At 39.2% G+C, this 21,028-nt stretch overlaps 1 protein-coding gene across 1 annotated transcript in view; it reads left to right on the top strand.

Annotated features, from left to right (window-relative positions):
• 4921504E06Rik (RIKEN cDNA 4921504E06 gene) overlaps window positions 1-21,028 on the top strand; it is a 91,074-nt gene that overhangs the window by 35,922 nt on the left and 34,124 nt on the right. Inside the window, exons 6-8 of the mRNA NM_027600.4 lie at window positions 306-453; window positions 1,676-1,734; window positions 6,142-6,207. Coding sequence (NP_081876.2) covers window positions 306-453; window positions 1,676-1,734; window positions 6,142-6,207 — 273 coding nt within the window. The remainder of the gene's footprint in view (window positions 1-305; window positions 454-1,675; window positions 1,735-6,141; window positions 6,208-21,028) is intronic.

Here is a 21,028-nt window from a genome sequence, read left to right as displayed (position 1 = left end):
GCTGCCTCCCCGGACACAGCCTCCATAATGAATTGACCTGAATGAGGAGGGCACAAGAACAGTATGATATGCATTATTCCTGTCAATAAAATGTCCCCATGTGCTGGGGTCTTTATACAGAATGTACTGTGGCCTTTCTTCCAGCCAGTTCTATTTATCCCCCTTCCTTTTTCCTATTCATATTATGTGTGTAATAGAATTCAGAAAATTATATGATCGTGCCTCTGTATCTGCATTGTCCTAGAGTTGCGTATTTAAATCCTTGGCTCCCTGCTTAGAAATATGGAATTCCCTGTTTTTTTCAGGACTCTTTTGCCAAGGAGTCCAGCTCTCCAAAACCAATCTCAGAAAAGGAACTTCTAGACTGCAGGGCAGAGAATGAAAGGTTAATACAAATTATCGCAGAGCTTGAGGAAGAATCACGGACGGCCATAAATGAAAACGCAATGCTAGGTAACGTCAACCATTTTTCGTAATATATGTATTTCATTATATATACACATATATATATATGTGTGTATATATGTATATATATATATATGTTTAGAAATCAGTTTGCTAGCTATCAGTTTTTCTTTTAAGATAGCTTTCTTTGCTTGGAACATAGGATTTATCTATATTTGTGCTACTGAGCCTTGCCTTGTGAAAAAAAAAAGAAAAAAGGAAAGGAAAGGAAAGGAAAGGAAAGGAAAGGAAAAAGGGAAAGGAAAAAGGAAAAAGGAAAAAGGAAAAAGGGAAAGGGAAAGGAAAGGAAAGGAAAGGAAAGAAAAGAAAAGAAAAGAAAAGAAAAGAAAAGAAAAAGAAAAAGAAAAGAGCGCTGCTCGGTTTGCCCTACTTCCCTTAGGAGCTCTGTAAACAGACACATGTGCAATGGTCTAAACTATTAACCTACATAAGAGGGCATGCCAGGATATGTTGTGGAGAGGCAGGCTTAGCCCTTCAGAGCAAAATGCTGGGACTCAATACTTAGATCCCATTTTTTATATGAATTTTAAATGCAAATTTTCCTTTTGTGACTTTAGGTTTCATTTTGTTCAGACCATAAACATCAGTAAAAAAATATATGCATTTTTATCTCCAGAAGTACACTGCTTTTAAAGTGCCTTTAGATTTAACTATTGGCATTGTATTTGGGGGTGGGGGTATTGTTCCCTCTTTCTACGACATTCTGGTAATCTACACTATGAGAGCATAGCAAAGATTAAAACATGGGTATGAACTTTGGTGAAATGAGACCCATTGTAGTGTCCCTTTAGTACAGGAGGATGGCACAGCACTGTGAATCCATTTCTCTCCTGATGTGGTGTGACAGTACTTTTCAGGTAGTGGTCTTTCTTAGCAAGTCACAAAGTGCCACCTGCTAAAATAAAGCAGTTTGTATTGGCTGTAACTAACAGAAAAAAAAAATGTCCACTGCTAGTGTTGATGAAAAGCATTTAGCCCTCAGCCACACTTGTATCTTGAACTTATTTCTTACTCCATATCTGAGCAGACATCCTAACAGCAGGAAGAAAGCTGTGAATGTCAAGGGCATTTGTGAAGGTCACAATCCTGCTAAGACTTGTGAACACCAGGCCTGCCAGTCCCTCTAAAGCCTGCCTCAAAGCAGGCAGTTGGAATACAGGGGCTTACGCATGTAATTTCATGGTTGGCCTCTCTCTCCTTTTGTTTACAGAGGATGAAGTTATGTATCTGAAAGAGATTTCAGACCAGGATCAGCGAACTATTCAAAAGGTACTAAGATCTTTTAGATTGATAAATGACTCTTTTTAAATTGAAATATCAGTACCATTGGCTAAATGACACCGTGTCAAGATGTCTTCAGATGTAGAGAAAGATGTAGAGAAAGCTTATGCGTTTCTCCATTATGCTCTTTTAACAATATATTTCCTTGTTATCTGGCATAAAGTGTATAGTAATAAGCAAGGATTCTGACGGAAAAACCCATTGATATATTGGTTATCACCTATTTGGGAATGTATTAGTATCTATCTTGTTGACTGTAATGAACTGACAAGTTACGGGAGTTTGAGAGCTTCCTAACTTTGCTTGTAAGCATCTATAACTAAGAATGAGAACACTGTCACATCTTATCTTCAGGCCAAATGTTGAAAGATGCTCTTTTTTTTTTTCTGTACAAGAATGAATTGGCTTATTCTGCTAGGTCGATCTTCATTTAAGACAAGAAAAGTTTCAATGTCATGAAAAACAAGATTCCCTGGTGCATCTGATGCACTCTTTCCTCAGCACACACTGGTGAGATACCCCTGCTTGAAGTCTGCTTAGCAATATTTCTCCACTGCGCTGTGAGGCCCCATGCAGACAGCAGTCTATCTCACCTGTGCTGAGGGCCATACTTCTCACACACTGAAATATATACCTGTAGTGGTGCATAGATTGAAGATGCATTTGTAGTTCATAGAACTACAGATGAAAGGCAGATCCCACATCTCCAAATTACTCCACTAAAGGTACAAAGTTTAGGTTCAATTAGGCAAAATTAAAAACATGGTTCTTGGAGAGATAGCTCATTGATTAAGAGCATTGGCCCCTCTTCTAGAGGCCTGGGTTCTGTTCCCAACCAGCTGTAACTCCATTTGCAGTGGACCAAATAGCCTTGAAGTACACTGTATACACTTGGTGTATAGACACATATGCAAGCAACACAACTATATATAATATATATGTATATATATTAAAAAGAATTAAAAAAGAAATATATTGTGTATATAGATATAGACATAGTCATAGACATAGACAGATTAGATAGATATAGATATAGATATAGATATAGATATAGATATAGATATAGATATAGATATAGATATAGATATAGATATAGATATAGATGTTCTTCAATTACATAAGCCATACTTCAAAAGCATGGTGGCCACATGACCCCAAGTTAGGGTCAGATTCTGATCTGATCTGACTTTGCACTGCACGATATTCTTGGAGTTTAGATAAAATTAGTTTCAAGAGCTGTAGTTAACACAGATAGGTCAGAGTCAGGACCTGTTTTCATCTGCTGAGCAGGTCTCCACGAATGATTTCATTTTCTTGGGCTTCACCCAGTCTCCGACAGCTGCCCTGTAACTCCTGCTGTTACAGAGTATCAATAACCTCTGCAGACAGTCAGACTGGAGATCCTTGGGATAAGATCCAGATTCTGGTCTCACTTTGCTACCAGGAAAGCACACTGCTCATTTAAAAAGTTTCTCAGGCCACTCATCTTCATGACCTCTAGTGACAATGAGTTACAGTCTAGTCTATGTGGAATATAATCTGAAGTTAAAGCCAGAAATGTCCCCTGGAAGACCTTAAGGGTACTAAACACGCCTTGTGTCAGCTGAAATCCCTCAGCCACAGGCTGCCTCAGGTTCTAGATCTGTACTGCTCAGGACTGCCTTCTGGCCCCTGGACATTTGCAACATTTGAAAGGATTCATTTTGAGCAGTTTTAAATGGGAAAAAGAAAACAATGCTTGTTTTAATGAATAGAAAAAATCTTCCTGTTTTCAATAATTTATATAATGAATCTGCCTTTTCATTTGGAAATTTTCTAAAATCTACATAGATAAAAATTTAACTCTCAGATTTGTCCTGAATTCAAAAAGATATACACAGTGTTTTTCTTTAAAAATTCGATGTAAAATATAAGATTTTTCTCTCATAATTTTAATATCCATTAGGTGTTGATATTAATATTTGGGGTACATATACAAATAGGTAAAATATAATTGTAACATGTTTTACTTCTTAGCGAGGCTTCTATAAAATTGAATTTATGTGTATGACTCATAATGCATTTCTGTTTGCCAGCTCTATTCTAGATGATTATAGTACAATGGCTCTCAACCTTCCTAATGCTGTGGCCCTTTAATATCATTTCTCATGTTGCAGTGACCCCAGCCACAAAATTATGTAATTTTGCTATGGCTATGAATCCTAACGAAAATATCTGATATGCAAAATGTCTGACATGTGATCCCTATGAAAGGGTCAGCCAATCGGTCACTAATCTGCTCTATATAATACAGCAGATCCTCTTCATCTCAGTTTTCCTCTACCAGTCCTGTGTTTCTCCTTTGCTTTTCCTTACAACCACTGGAGGTCTGTAGAGACACAAAGTGTAGACTCACTGAGAGGAAAGAACCTAGACTCCCCTCGTTTCTGCTTTATTTCTGACTTTGTGTCCCTGTGGACTAGTTCTTGCCACTCCCACGCCTTTCTCTTTATCCCAGGCTTACTATGTTTAGAGAGATAATAATGTTTGTGAAGGTGGTTTGTCAACTGGGAAGCAGGTCAGACCTTGTTGAACAAGAAAGAACAGACCTTGTTTGCTTTGTTCCCAATACCTTTCAGTAAATTAGTTCAATGGTGTTGTTTATTGGGTGTTTTTGAGTGTCACACACTGTGCTTGTGCTAGAAAAAAAAATAAATGTTTGTATGTACACATACACACACACACACACACTCTTGCAGGGGTGGGGTTGGCTGCTGGGAAGGAGCAGACCAAGACCAAAGAGCAGGGTGATACATGGAGAAGAGAAGCCTGGTTTCAACTTGTAGGTTCTAGAACCCCTTTGCAACCAGTTCCATTCTTTTTCTCACATAGCCCTCTTGAGAGGGATGCCTGAGCTGTTATTCTCCAGAGAGCAGGAGGGCATAGAAGGTGGCAGCCAAGTGTGAGTGTGCAGTGTGAGGTGTGTTGTAGGACTTCTGGAAATGTGGCATGGCTGGCTCATGTCATAGGGACATGTTGAGATGACAAGATGAGAACCCGTGGTAGAGCAGAAAGAGGATGACCGGAACCTGGAGAGGGGGCAGGCAGAAAAACAAAGAATGGAAATGACAAACTCCAAAGCTTCAACTGAGACACAAGCTCCTTCCTTAAGCAGTAGGTGTAATAAAAGAACAAGCTGAAGATGAGAATGAGTCTGGGATAAGCACCCCACAGAGTGGAATTCAGTAGCTTTCATGTTGTAATTCAAAATTCGTATTTAATTTAACAAGAGAGTTTATAAGCCTGTTTTCCATCTACTGCCACCTCAAAATCTCTTCTTGAGACCTTATTCTAGTATGTGGCAGATCAGGAGGCTGAGAGCATAGTAGAAATGTGATAGCCAGCAAGCGGAGCAACTGAAGGAGGCAAGCTCGGCTGCTCAGCTTGGGTGGTAGGAGGGTTAAAGCCAGCCAAAAGAAAGGCATTGAGCTGGAAGCCAGATAGAGCTGAGACTGAGGGAACAGAAAGGAATCCTAAGAACAGCAAGAAGCCGCTTCTTAAAGGGCAAGGTGTATGCTTTCAGCAGCTGGGGAGTGCATAAGAGGAAGGCACACTGGACAGGGTCACTCATACCAAAGGGTCGGATGCTTTCTGAATTCCTGGGGAAACCTGGACTTTGTGCTAGGTTCGGACTTGTGCTTCATCAAGATGAATAGAAAGAAGAAAGAGGCGGGGCGAGAAGTCAATAGGTAACTTGGATAAACAGTAAACAACACAAAGTCTTGAATGGTGACTCTAGAGATGTTTATCAGATTAGTAAATACAATTGATTGAGTTGAACAAAGGAGGTCTAAATTAAGGTTTTAATTTTACCAACATAAACAGCAATTTTTGTAGTTTCAACTACAAAAAAAAAAAAGCTTTGTAAAGACAGAGGTAAAAAGTGATTTTTAAGGAGAGTGTTCAGTCAAGATGAATGGCTTGATGTGCAAATGAAAATATCATCAAAATCTGAAGCAAGCAAATGTGTTATACAGAAAGCTAAGCAAAGCTGTTATGGAGCTGACTCACTCACCCTGTCGCATCATGTTGTCACACTGGAGACCAATGTGTTGAGAAAAGTTGTAAGTAATATATTAGCATCATTAATTATTCACTATTATTGTGAATTATATTAGTAATGTAATAATTAAGCACTACTAATTAATAAACATTGACATTGTTTTGTATGTTAGTGTGTTTGTATATGATTATCAGAACAAAATAATCTATAGGAAATTAATTTGCCCTTTGATCACATTGTGATTCATTTTTTTCCCACATTAAAATGTGTTTTTACTACATTCTGCTAAGGAAAACAGCTTAGGTGTTGTGTTCTTCTCTTTAGTCAAAATGTCCTATTTTTCTCTATTACAGTTAATGGATAGTAGAGAGAGACTAAGATATGAGCTGGATTGTGAAAAACTAGCCATTCAAGACATGGTAAGGTGATTTCTATTTTCCCTAAGGAACCTGATTTCAATTTAACATGGCTTTAATCTAACCTGAGTGTTTTAGGTGCTTCGCACGTGAAGCTCACATTGCTGTGAGCAGCTTACTTCTCCTTCCTTGAGACCCAACGTGTATGTAAAATTACAGAGACTTTTAAATAGGTGTTTGTAGGAAAAGTTGGAATATTGCTTTGATAAGCAGGGGGTAAACTCTGCGGTAAGAAACAGTGTCACCACTGAAGATGGATGTATAAAATATTTTCATTTATTCCAGAAATCTAAAAACCAATCGGAATTTGAAAGGCCCAGACTTGGAAGGCTTTGCTATTTTTAGTTACAAATTGCGGTAAACAGCAACAAGGAAGGAGCACAGCTAGATATTTTGGCATTCTGTGTTAGTCTCAGGAAAACACTGCCTTTTTATGTTCTTTTAAGAGAACTTTCCAGACGGCTGGTCTTTTATCAGTTGACTCCCCACTCCCAGGCCTTCACCACCAGCTCGTGGGGCAGCGCTGCCTGTCAGCTGACCACCACTAGTATGTCTTTGTTACAGTAAACTGTGTTTATTATAGTAAAAAATAAAACACAGCTTGACTTGGGTCTGAAATGTGCTTGGAAAGAATATGATACTGTGTGCAGGAGAATAGGTTGCTCCCAGGAAATCCATGCCACTTCACACACTGAAACGCTTGCTTTTCCACAGCTTGTCAGACTTGTGCCAAGTTGTGACTGTCTCCCTAATTCTGTTTTGTTACCCTGGAGCACCCTGTGTTTTGGGTTCCTTGTCATAGAAATTAATGCAAAACAATAGTCCTGGATTACAATGAAGCCTTCTATGAAACCAACTAGGGAATGCAGGCAAGGGGGGAAATTTCAGACCCACTGTTCATAAACACCATGTGTTAGCAAATGTGTTATTTGGGGTCCTTTACTTTTAAATACCTGCATATAAAAAGCCTTTCCTCCTTTGGGTGTACTTGATGAGATTCTGGTATTCTCACAGTCTATCCTCCTCTGCCCTTCTAAGCAAAGTCCAGCCTCTGCTTTGAAAAATAGCTAAATACACACATAGTATTATGGGGAAGGGAAGTGTTTTTTATTGGGCGTGAAGTAAATGTGACATTGTTAGTTTGTCAGTACCAATTGAAAGAACTCTCTAGCAGGGAATTTGTGCCTGTACTGGGAGTAGACTCCAAGCTCTGGTCTGCCTTCCTTCCTTCCTTTCTTCCTTCCTTCCTTCCTTCCTTCCTTCCTTCCTTCCTTTCTTCCTCCTTTTTCTCTTTATTTAAAAAAAAAAAAGAGTTCAACAGATGAATGCTATTGCATTCCTCACAGGGGGAAGGGTGGTGGTGGTGACCAATCCCATTTTATTTTATTGGGCCTGAAACTTGTTGCCAAGCAGCAAGGATCTGCCTATAAATAAATAAATAAATAAATAAATAAATAAATAAATAAAAACCTGAAACAAAAACAAACAACAAAAAACCCCAGCATAGTGCTAGAATTTTAGTGTGCTTATAGGGGGTTTGAGTTCTCAGTATGAGCATGAGTTTAAATCTGTCCTTGGGACCAAGGTTGTCATGGTGGACTAGTTTCCATCCATCTCCCCCAGGCATTGAAGCTGCATTAGAGGGAGATCGTTGGCAGTGCTGTTTCATGCTCTCCTGTGTTTGTCCAAAACCCGGAGTGTAGGGGTATACTGAAAAGGAGAGGAAGAAAGTAGAACTGGCCATTATTTTATACACATCTCATTTCTTACTGAAAGACTTCTGGTTTTCTGTTACTGTTTCCCAAAATAGTTTCCAGCCTATTAAGAGTCTCATGTAAAAAGCAAATGCACATTTAAGAATGACAACAACAACATACAACACACAATAAGCATACATGAGCAATCATGTATAGTATGTTAGAATTGTCACAAGACAAATGATAGAGAAATCAAAGTAAGAAAGAGCTACATTGGCCCATGGTTTCTGAGGTCCCCTTCTGTGACCCTCTACTTCCATTGTTTCTAAGCCTGTGATGTAGTACAACATTTGCAGGGAGAGAAAGTGGAGCAGAACTCATGGTGGAAGGAAGAGGCCAACAGAGGGACAGGATAGAGTCCATAGGGGTATGCCTCATATTTTCTCTAGCTAAAACCTGAAGCTTCAACTACTTCCTAACAATGCTGGCACTTATGAATCCCTGGCTATAGCAATTCATTGATGATGCCAGAGATCTCATGACCCAATTGCTTCTCTGTGATTGGACTCATTTTCTACAGACTCCGCCTTTAACACACAAGTCTTTTGGGGGAAACTTCATATCCCCACAATTACATATGGAGAAATTGTATCCCTAGATGAGGCTTGGGAGGGTTAGGGTTATTGTTACAGTTAGGGTTAGGGTTAGGGTTAGGGTTAGGGTTAGGGTTAGGGTTAGGGTTAGGGTTAGGGTTAGGGTTAGGGTTAGACTACTTCAGCCAGCTGAAAGACAACAGCAACATCATTCTGCTCAGCAACTCCCAAGGAGACTTAAGGATGGCCAATGGTGTAGACAATGTTGAACACATTTTGAAAATTAGTTATCTGAATGACAGAGTAGACGAGCTTTTAGAAAAAAAACACATGAACCCCTCTGAGATTGTTTTAGTAAATGAATCATTGGAGATTGTCAACTCTATTTTACAGAAGACATTGTAAACAAGCCAGTCTTCTCCAGGGATACACCTGGATCAAACACTATCCATCTTGAGGAAAGACTCTTATTTATATAACAGCCCTGCTCCTGGCATTTTCCCCTTTCCCCAACAGAGGGTCTTCAGATGTGTGGAGCCTGTCAACTGCAGCCCTTCTTCCCGCCTCTGTCATTATACTCACCAGATTTTTTAAGTCATTTAAAAACAATCTTAAGGCCAAAATTAGAAAAATAGTTCCCTTTTCCAAAGTGAGTTTTGTAACTCACTTTGGTGTCTGCAGTTTATGGGAGCATTCCCTGAGGTGGGTGTGGGGGCACAGAGGATGCTCTCTGGGCGGGTCATGTTCCTGATTTTAACCACTGCTAGCTTGGCATTCTCCCAGGTGGGTGTATGGGCACAGAGGACACTCTCTGGGTGGGTCATGTTCCTGATTTAACTACCGCTAGCTTCATAATTGGGGTGGAGTGTGACAACATCATCTCCTGAAATTGTGTTTTATTTGGTTATTTTGTCTGGAAAAAAATATTTGCCAGGAAGTTGTATCTGAAAAACTGTTGGTGTCCATATCACTAATATTGCAAATACTCTATGTGAAGTACTGAGAATAAACCTGAAGTGGAAAGCTTTTCTAAGATAGATAGATTAGATAGATAGATAGAGAGAGAGAGAGAGAGAGAGAGATAGAGCCATAAAGAATCTTTTCTCTTTTATATTTTTTATTCTCTTTCTTTCCAATTCACTTATCCAGTATTAACTTTTCCTTGACAAAGCACTATTAAACTTATACATTAGTACATGTCTTTCTCTTCTTTCTCTTCTTTTCATTTTTTTCTTATTATGTTTTTTTGGGGCAGGATCCTGCTATCTCATTCAGTCTGGCCTAAAACTTATGATTCTCCTGTTTCAGCCCCACAAATACAAGGATCACAGTATACCCCTATGTCCAGCTATAGTAACATGGACTGTGCCATTAATATTAGGCTCAAGCAGAAAGTTCCAAATACTAGGGCTAGAGAGGTGGTAAAAGACCCACTGTGCAAGCATGAGCATCTGAGTTCCAGGGGTTTCCATGCATGATCCAGGGAGCCAGAGATAGAGCCACAAGTATTCACAAGCTTGCTAGCTGCCAATCCACTTAAAAATCAGTAAGTTCTAGGTCCAGTAAAAGATCTGTCTCAAAGGTATAAGGAAGAAAGTGATAGAACATCCAACACTATCCTCCTGTCTTCTCTACTTCATATATCCCAAAGCAGTGGTTCTCAGCCTGTGGGTTGAAACTCCTTGAGCATTACAGATCAGATATCCTGTACATTAGGTATTTACACTGTGATTCATAACAGTTGTGAAATGACAGAAAGTAGCAATGAAATAATTTATAGTAAAAGGTCACTGCATCATGAGGCACTTGTAGTAAAGGGTTGCAGTGTTAGGAAGGCTGAGAATCACTGTCCCAAAGTTCCTACAGCCTCTTTAAACAGAACCAACAGCTGGGAACCAAGGGTTGAAACACACAAGTGCACAGAGAAAACTTTACATTCTACCCATAACTACTATTAAATATAAATGTGCAGAGCCCATCTCTCTCTTTAAGGATGCTCAGGACTTCACACATTATTGTGTGAATGATACACCCATAGCCTAGAATCTGCTTTTATTTTCTCAATCTGATGATTCCTTGGTAAAATGTTAAGCAGGTCCTGAGTGAGACCCTTGCAGATCTTCCAGGCATTTGTCCATACTGATTGCTTTGGTTCTATCTCTCCTACTTCAGCCCCCAGTGCTCCCCTGAGAGATATCCCTCATCAGGCAGCTCCTAGTGGAACATTCATTTTTGCAATGCTGATCCTTATGCTTAGATAAACACGTTGGCCAAAATCTCCATGTAACTAAGGCTGAGAGTGATAGCAGATGAATTTTGACTGGCATTGATGTTAAAGAGTCTGTATTTCACCATCAAGAATGATATATGCTCTAGGGTTTACTCCTGGCTGAAGAGTCATCTTTACCCCTGAGAATGGGTGTGTGAACTGAAGCAGAAGATCAGATGTTCTTCTTCTCAAATACTTTGCATACATCTATTCATGTAACCATACATCTATTAAGATAACCATACCATTGTCTCCTTATATATGATCACATCAGCTATTTCATTAATATCTTATATCCAATCATTAAAAAGCATTTCTTTTGCATTTTGCAAACACTGCCTCATTTTGTGAGAAAGACTCACCCGTGTTGTTACAGCATCTTGAGAATTGCTCTCCAGTAGATAAGGCAGAAAAGACCAGTTGCTAAATACTGACTTCTTGCTTTATCTAGTGACTTAAAGCAGTGGTGGTGCAGCCTATTTGCCAAGCATGACTTCATTTGCTACCTGGAACAGAATGACCTAGAGAAATACCTGAAACAATGGGTCATTGCCCTTAACAACCTGGTGGCCACCACATACTCTTCTGTAAAATCTTGCTTGCTTGCCCTCCTCACCTTGTGGTTTTAGAGTATAAAATGGGAACAAAAACTGGATCTGAGACTAAGGCTCTTCAGGGTCTGTCCTGCCTTCAATTCACTGGGTTGTTGGAGTGCTTCTTCCAGAAAGATTCCCACAACAATTGATGCTGTTCTTCCTCTAGAAAAGAAACATTCTGAAGGGTTGCACATTGAAGGTCCTAAGCCTGTCTGTGCATGTGACCTGGCACCATGCCATTTATATGGTATATCCATTGTAATTTAATGTTAATTCTTGATTTTCTAAAAAGTTTTCAAAGTTAACTCCACTGATGAACAGTACTGCCATCACCATAGGGAAGTCCCACAGACTCCCAACTTTGCAAACAATTAGTATTTTTAGATATATAATTAACATAAAGAAACAAATAACAAAGATCATAGCAGAGATCATTAAATCTGAAAATAGAAAAATAACAAGTTAATGAACAAAGAGATGAGTCCCTGAAAGAAATCAACACAATGGATAACTCTCTACAAAGATTATCAATTGTATAAAGAAATGGGCAAAACTCCAAAATGGTAGATGAAATGCCATACCAAGACAAGAAATGCAACCTTCAAGAAAACAGGACATCTGGCTCACATCATGTCTTCTCATGGCTCAGGAGTCATCGCAAAAGAGGAACAGAAAGAGCATAAGAAATGGAAGCAGTCCATGAATACACATATCAGTTTCCTCAAGCCTGGGTAACAGCAGGGCCACTGCACATATGAATCATAGTAATTGAGACAGTATACACAAGCCCCATAAAACCTGAAGCCAGACCAAATCTTTGCAAGGAAAGGGTGTGCATCCAGGAAGTCCTATCCATAGGTGAGGAGCTGAGCTGCTAGGAGGGAAGAGGCAATTGTCTTTACGAATTTGGCCCTGGGTAAGTGGACCATACTCCAGTGGAAGGTCACACATCTAAGAAAATACAGGCAATGCAAACTGGACTTGATGGGTGAAGAAAAAGCAAGGACCCCAGGTTGCACACGTAGAGAAGAGGAGAGTGACTACAATCATTGTAAAAACACTGTAGAAAATTCTTAAAGGACTAAAAGGTTTTTCAAAGTCAGAAAAAAAAAACGAATGACAAACAATTTTATGTTCCTTGATTTCTCAGCGTTAAGAGATGAAGTAATTGGGAGACCAGGGCAGGAAGTATTCTGTGAACTTGGGTCCACTCTAGTCTACACAGAAAGTTTCAGGCCAACTAGCCCAGCCAAGGTTAGATGGCAAAACACTGTTTGAAACAAAACAAAACAAAAGGAAAACCAACATCAACAACAAAATAAGCCAGCACAAACAAAACTGGAAGCAATTCCTCAGAAAAGAAACCTCAGGTTTAGATGTTTTCATGAGAAATTTCTATCAAACGTATAGCTTTTCAGTGTGTTCTAGAAAAGAAAGTATTACTTCCCAATGAGGTCATGAAATTTCCCCATGATGACAAATCTAGACAGAGATGCTAACCAATACCAGTGAATGGAAATCTGTTGCATATAAAAAGAATTGTGAGTTGTTGCTCAGTAAAGTTTATTAGCAGTGTTTAAGATAGTTCAAGTTTGACAAAAGTTGTGATGGCTATTCTTGTTCATCAATTTAACTACATCTGAAATTAACTAAAACTTAACTGGCTTGGACACCTGAGAGGGAATTTTTTCTTAATTAAATCATTGGAAGTGGGAGGATTCACTTTCAATATGGACCTTTTGAGATGAAAAGATATACCTTTAATCTGGGCCATACCTTCTAGTGACAGTCTATATAAAAAGATATGGAAGGTGGAAGCCATCTCCCTGTTGCTAGCAAGTCCATTCCTTCATTGTTCTTAGACCCTACTTCTTCTGAAGACCAGCTGAGACATCCAGTCTGGTGAACTGAACAACTACTGGGTTCTTGGCTCTTCCATTAGTAGACAGCCATTGCTGAACTAGCTAGACCTTAGCCTATAAGCATTTCTAATAAATCTCTTCATACATATAATATATTATGTATATAATTTTCTCTCCTCTCTCTCTCTCTCTCTCCCTCTCTCTCTCTCTCTCTTTCTCTCATTATTATATCAAAACACAACTTTCCAGGAACATAAATGTTCAAGTCCAGGTCAGTGCAATTTGAAGCTTTGTTCCATGAAAGAACGCATGAAGCAGATGAAAAGACAAACTAAACATATTATATATTCAAGGTGTCATATCTAATATATACAAAGGCTTTTCAAACCTCAACAGTAAAACAATCCAATTAGAAAATAGTCGGCCACAGCATCTGGGGGAGCCATCTTGGTTCCCGAATCCCACCGAGACTAGTCTGTGCAGGGGAGAGTGTAGACTACAGAAGCTAACAGCTTCTGGGACAGGCAGAAGCCACAGAGCTTCTGGGGGCAGACCATGTTTCAGCCTCCAGATATCCGGGCACCTTCCTTGCCTGAGGAGAGGTGTCCGCCCCGCCCTGGAGGGCTTTACCACAGCATCTGGGGGAGACATCTTGGGTTGCCAGATTCCACTGAGACTAGGCTGCACAGGTGAGAGTGTGGAGTACAGAAGCTACACAGATTCTGGGACAAGCCCCTGTTTCGGGCCTTCATCTTCTGCCAGGAGGCAGGTCTGAATGCCAGATATCTGTCCACCTTCCCTGCAAGAGGAGAGCTTGCCTGCAGAGAGTGCTCTAACCACTGAAAGTCAGAGAAAGCTAGTCATCCAGGTCTGCTGATAGAGGCTAATGGAATCACGAGAGGAACAAGTTCTAACCAGAGACAACTATAACAACTAACTCCAGAGATTACAAGATGGCGAAAGGCAATTTTAAGAATCTTACTAACAGAAACCAAGACTACTCACCATCATCAGAACCAAGCACTCCCACCTCAGACAGTTCTGGGCATTCCAACACACCTGAAAAAGCTAGACCCGGATTTAAAAGCATATCTCATGATGAAGGTAGACTACATCAAGAAGGACTTTAATAACTCACTTAAAGAAATACAGGAGGACAGTGCTAAAGAGTTACAAGTCCTTAAAGAAAAACAGGAAAACACATCCAAACAGGTGATGGAAATGAACAAAACCATACTAGACCTAAAAAGGGAAGTAGACACAATAATAAAAACCCAAAGTGAGGTAACACTGGAGATAGAAACCCTAGGAAAGAAATCTGGAACAATAGATGTGAGCATCAGCAACAGAATACAACAGATGGAAGAAAGAATCTCAGGTGCAGAAGATTCCATAGAGAACATTGGCACAACAATCAAAGAAAATGCAAAATGCAAAAAGATCCTAACTCAAAACATCCAGGAAATCCAGGACACAATGAGAAGACCAAACCTACGGATAATAGAAGTAGATGAGAATAAAAATTTTCAACTTAAAGGGCCAGCAAATATCTTCAGCAAAATTATAGAACTCCAAATAGACTAGACAAGAAAAGAATTTCCTCCCGACACATAATAATCAGAACAACAAATGCACTAAATAAAGATAGAATATTAAAAGCAGTAAGGGACAAAGGTCAAGTAACATATAAAGGCAGGCCTATCAGAATTACACCAGACTTTTCACCAGAGACTATGAAAGCCAGAAGATCCTGGACAGATGTTATACAGACACTAAGAGAACACAAATGCCAGCGCAGGCTACTATACCCAGCCAAACTTTCAATTACCATAGATGGAGAAACCAAAGTATTCCACGACAAAACCAAATTCACACATTATCTTTCCATGAATCCAGCCCTTCAAAGGGAAATAACAGAAAAAAAAATACAAGGATGGAAACAATGTCCTAGAAAAAGCAAGAAAATATCCTTCAACAAAAATAAAAGAAGACAGCCACAAGAAAAGAATGCCAACTCAAACAACAAAAATAATAGGAAGCAACAATTACTTTTCCTTAATATCTCTTAATATCAATGGACTCAATTGCCCAATAAAAAGGCATAGACTAACAGACTGGCTACACAAACAGGACCCAACATTTTGCTCCTTACAGGAAACCCATCTCAGGGAAAAAGACAGACACTACCTCAGAGTTAAAGGCTGGAAAACAATTTTCCAAGCAAATGGTCTGAAGAAACAAGCTAGAATAGCCATTCTAATATAGAATAAAATCGACTTCCAACCCAAAGTTATCAGAAAAGACAAGGAGGGGCACTTCATACTCCAAAATCTTCCAAAGAGGAACTCTCAATTCTGAATATCTATGCTCCAAATGCAAGAGCAGCCACATTCATTAATTAGACTTTAGTAAAGCTCAAAGCACACATTGCACCTCACATAATAATAGTGGGACTTCAACACACCACTTTCATCAATGGACAGATCATGGAAACAGAAACTAAACGGGGACACAGTGAAACTAACAGAAGTTATGAAACAAATGGACTTAACAGATATCTACAGAACATTTTATCCTAAAACAAAAGGGTATACCTTCTTCTCAGCCCCTCACGGGACCATCTCCAAAATTGACCATGTAATTGGTCACAAAACAGGCCTCAACAGATACAAAAATATTGAAATTGTCCCATGCATTGTATCAGATCACCATGGACTAAGGCTGATCTTCAATAACAACATAAATAATAGAAAGCCAACATTCACATGGAAACTGAACAACACTCTTCTCAATGATACCTTTGTCAAGGAAGAAATAAATGAAAGACTTTTAGAGTTTAATGGAAATGAAGCCACAACATACCCAAACTTTTGGGACACAATGAAAGCAGTTCTAAGAGAAAAACTCATAGCTTGAGTGCCTTCAAAAAGAAACTAGAGAGAGCACACACTAGCAGCTTGACAACACACCTAAAAGCTCTAGAACAATAGGAAGCAAATTCACCCAAGAGGAGTAGACAGCAGGAAATAAACTCAGGGGCGAAATCAACCAAGTGGAAACAAGAAGAACTATTCAAAGAATCAACCAAATGAGGAGATTGTTCTTTGAGAAAATCAACAAGATAGATAAACCCTTAGCCAGACTCACTAGAGGGCACAGGGACAGCATCCAAATTAACAAAATCAGAAATGGAAAGGGAGACATTACAACAGATCCTGAAGAAATCCAAAACACCATCAGATCCTTCTACAAAAGGCTATACTCAACAAAACTGGAAAACTTGGATGAAATAGACAAATTTCTAGACAGATACCAGGTACCAAAGTTAAATCAGGATCAGGTTAATGATCTAAACAGTCTATATCCCCTAAAGAAATAGAAGCAGCCATTAATAGTCTCCCAACAACAACAACAACAAAAAAAAAAAGCCCAGGACCAGATGGGTTTAGTGCAGAGTTCTATCAGACCTTCAAAGAAGATCGAATTCCAGTTCTTCACAAACTATTCCACAAAATAGAAGCAGAAGGTACCCTACCCAATTCCTTCTATGAAGCCACAATTACTCTGATAACTTAACCGCTGAAAGACCCAACAAATATAGAGAATTTCAGACCAATTTCCCTTATGAATATCGATGCAAAAATACTCAATAAAATTCTTGCTAACCGAATCCAAGAACACATCAAAACAATCATCAATCCTGACCAAGTAGATTTCATTGCAGGGATGCAGGGATGGTTTAATATACAGATATCCATCAACATAATCCATTATATAAACAAACTCAAAGACAAAAACCACATGATCATCTCGTTAGATGCAGAGAAAGCATTTGACAAAATCCAACACCCATTTATGATAAAAGTCTTGGAAAATCAGGAATTCAAGGCCCATACCTAAACATGATAAAAGCAATCTACAACAAACCAGTAGCCAAAATCAAAGTAAATGGTGAGAAGCTGGAAGCAATCCCACTAAAATCAGGTACTAGACAAGGCTGTCCACTTTCTCCCTACCTATTCAACATTGTACTTGAAGTCCTAGCCAGAGCAATTCGACAACAAAAGGAGATCAAGGGGATACAAATTGGAAAAGAAGAAGTCAAAATATCACTTTTTGCAGATGATATGATAGTATATATAAGTGACCCTAAAAATTCCACCAGAGAATTCCTAAGCCTGATAAACAGCTTCAGTGAAGTAGCTGGATATAAAATTAACTCAAACAAGTCAATGGCCTTTCTCTACACAAAGGATAAACAGGCTGAGAGAGAAATTAGGGAAACAACACCCTTCTCAATAGTCACAAATCATATAAAATACCTTGGCATGACTCTAACTAAGGAAGTGAAAGATCTGTATGATAAGAACTTCAAGTCTCTGAAGAGAGAAATTAAAGAAGATCTCAGAAGATGGAAAGATCTCCCATGCTCATGGATGGGCAGGATCAATATAGTAAAAATGGCTATCTTGCCAAAAGCAATCTACAGATTCAATGCAATCCCCATCAAAATTCCAACTCAATTCTTCAACTAATTAAAAGGGGCAATCTGCAAATTCATCTGGAATAACAAAAAACTTAGGATAGCAAAAACTCTTCTTAAGGATAAAAGAACCTCTGGTGGAATCACCATGCTTGACCTAAAGCTGTACTACAGAGCAATAGTGATAAAAACTGCATGGTACTGGTATAGAGACAGACAAGTAGACCAATGGATTAGAATTGAAGACCCAGAAATGAACCCACACATCTACGGTCACTTGATCTTTGACAAGGGAGCTAAATCCATCCAGTGGAAAAAAGACAGCATTTTCAACAAATGGTGTTGGCACAACTGGTGGTTATCATATAGAAGAATGCGAATTAATCCATTCCTATCTCCTTATACTAAGGTCAAATCTAAGTGGATCAAGAAACTCCACATAAAATCAGGGACAGTGAAACTTATGGAGGAGAAAGTGAGGAAAAGCCTCGAAGATATGGGCACAGGGGAAAAATTCCCGAATAGAACAGCAATGGCTTGTGCTGTAAGATCGAGAATTGACAAATGGGACCTCATAAAATTGCAAAGCAATTGTAAAGGAAAAGACACTGTCAATAAGACAAAAAGGCCACCAACAGGTTGGAAAAGGATCTTTAGCTATCCTAAATCAGATAGTGGGCTAATATCCAATATATATATAAAGAACTCAAGAAGGTGGACTCCAGAAAATCAAATAACCCCATTAAAAATGGGGCTCAGAGCTAAACAAAGAATTCTCACCTGAGGAATACCGAGTGGCTGAGAAACACCTGATTAAGCATCCTTAATCATCAGGGAAATGCAAATCAAAACAACCCTGAGATTCCACCTCACACCAGCCAGAATGGTTAAGATCAAAAATTCAGGTGACAGCAGATGCTGGGGAGGATGTGGAGAAAGAGAAACACTCCTCCATTGTTGGTGGAATTGCAAGCTTGTACAACCACTCTGGAAATCAGTCTGGAAGTTCCTCAGAAAATTGGACATAGTACTACCGGAGGATCCATCAATACCTCTCCTGGGCATATATCTAGAAGATGTTCCAACCGGTAAGAAGGACACATGCTCAACTATGTTCATAGCAGCCTTATTTATAATAGCCAGAAGCTGGAAAGAACCCAAATGCCCCTCAACAGAGGAATGGATACAGAAAATGTGGTACATTTACACAATGGAGTACTACTAAGCTATTAAAAAGAATAAATTTATGAAATTCCTAGGCAAATGGAAGGACCTGGAGGGCATCATCCTGAGTCAGGTAACCCAATCACAAAAAACTCACATGGTATGTACTCACTGATAAGTGGATATTAACCCAGAAACTTAGAATACCCAAGATACAGGATACAATTTGCAAAACACATGAAACTCAAGAAGAACGAAGATGAAAGTGTGGACACTTTGCCCCTTCTTAGAATTGGGAACAAAACACGCATGGAAGGAATTACAGAGACAAAGTTTGGAACTGAGACAAAAGGATGGACCATCTAGAGACTGCCATACCTGGGGATCCATCCCATAATCAGCCTCCAAATGCTGACACCATTGCACACACTAGCAAGATTTTGCTGAAAGGACCCTGATATAGCTGTCTCTTGTGAGGCTATGCTTGGACCTAGCAAACACAGAAGTTAATGCTTACAGTCAGCTATTGGATGGATCACAGTGCCCCCAATGGAGGAGCTAGAGAAAGTACCCAAGAAGCTAAAGGGGTCTGCAACCCTATAGGTGGAACAAGAATATGAACTAACTAGTATCCCCCAGAGCTCGTGTCTCTAGCTGCATATGTATCAGAAGATGGCCTAGTCGGCCATCAGTGGAAAGAGAGGCCCATTGGTCTTGCAAACTTTATATGCCTTAGTACAGGGGAACGCCAGGGTCAAGAAGTGGGAGTGGGTGGTAGGGAAGTGGGGATGGAGGGTAGCGGGGACGTTTGGGGTAGCATTGGAAATGTAAATGAAGAAAATAACCTAATTAAAATTTTTAAAAAGGAAAAAAAGAAAATAATCAAAAGACATAAACAGATGTTCCCCTGAAAAAATATAAAAAGATGCCCAATCACATTAACCAGGAGGAAAGAGTATACTAAAGCCACAAATTTCTTTGTTTTAAAAGAAAGGAAAATAGCAATATCTATAGATGAGTTAGCAAGAAGAATCCCTAAAATAAGGGAAAGTTTGGTAAACATACCATACCATCCAGCAATCAAACATCATGAATTTTCCATAGAGAAAATGAACACTTACATCCATGCACTAAAACATTGATCCATCTACATTTCAACAGTTGAGTGATTGTACTATGCAATTTCTATAACCATATAGTAAATTTCACGATAAACAAACATAAACTTGTGACATAGGCAACAACTTGGAATAAGCTCAAAAGAACCCTGTGAGATGGAAAGGCTAGGCCACCAGGAGAATACACATATCATTTGCATTATTCCATTTTTTAAAATAACATTTTGAAAAGGTATAATTTAGAAATTGTGTACAAACCACAATAGTCCTTGCCAGGATTAGGGATGGAGAAAAAGGCTCAACTAGGGTAGCTTAGTGTGACTATCAAAAGGTAACTCAAGGTCATTGTGGCCATGGAATTCTTTTGCCCTGTGACTGTAGTGGAAAATTTGAAAACCTATGGGTGGAATAAAATTTCATAGAACTAAATGCACATACAAACATCACACAAACAGACACAAACAGATACACACACACACACTGAATAAGGTCTGGGGATTGTGGGTCACTTGACTAGTGTGGATTCATGCCTGGGAGATAATTAGGAAACACGGTGTGAGAAGCATGAGTCCCTAGCATTTGACCTTGCCCAGTTTGACAGTCAGACAAGACACAATGATGCCTATCTCTACTGTGTTCGTTGTAGTGACTATTTTGGAGTTTTGGTGTCTTTGAACAAACAGAAATATTATAAGAATAATGTTTTTGTTTTTATCCCAGGTTTGGGATGTGGGGCTGCTTCAGAGTGTTCACCACAGCTGACTATGATTTGCCTCAGGTTCTAACAGGGGCTGTTTTTGCCAACTGCAGATAGTTTTTGTGGTTGTGTGACGTTTGGAATTCTGGGGTCTTTTCAGAAGGTGTATAACTGCTAGGGCCCTGATATAAGGGTTGTTGATCGTTTGCTGTTGGTCACAGTTCAGGAAGTAGTCATGCACAAAGAAGAAAGCAAAAGAAACTAGACATCCCAATGGGGAAACCAAACTTGTCCCAAGAAACTTGCAATGCCCCAATCAGCAGGAAGTAGTCGAACAATAATGTC

The sequence above is a fragment of the Mus musculus genome, chromosome 2 (assembly GCF_000001635.26).
Source record: "Mus musculus strain C57BL/6J chromosome 2, GRCm38.p6 C57BL/6J".
NCBI classification, from domain to species: Eukaryota; Metazoa; Chordata; class Mammalia; order Rodentia; family Muridae; genus Mus; species Mus musculus.
This window is presented reverse-complemented; position numbering and strand designations above follow the sequence as displayed.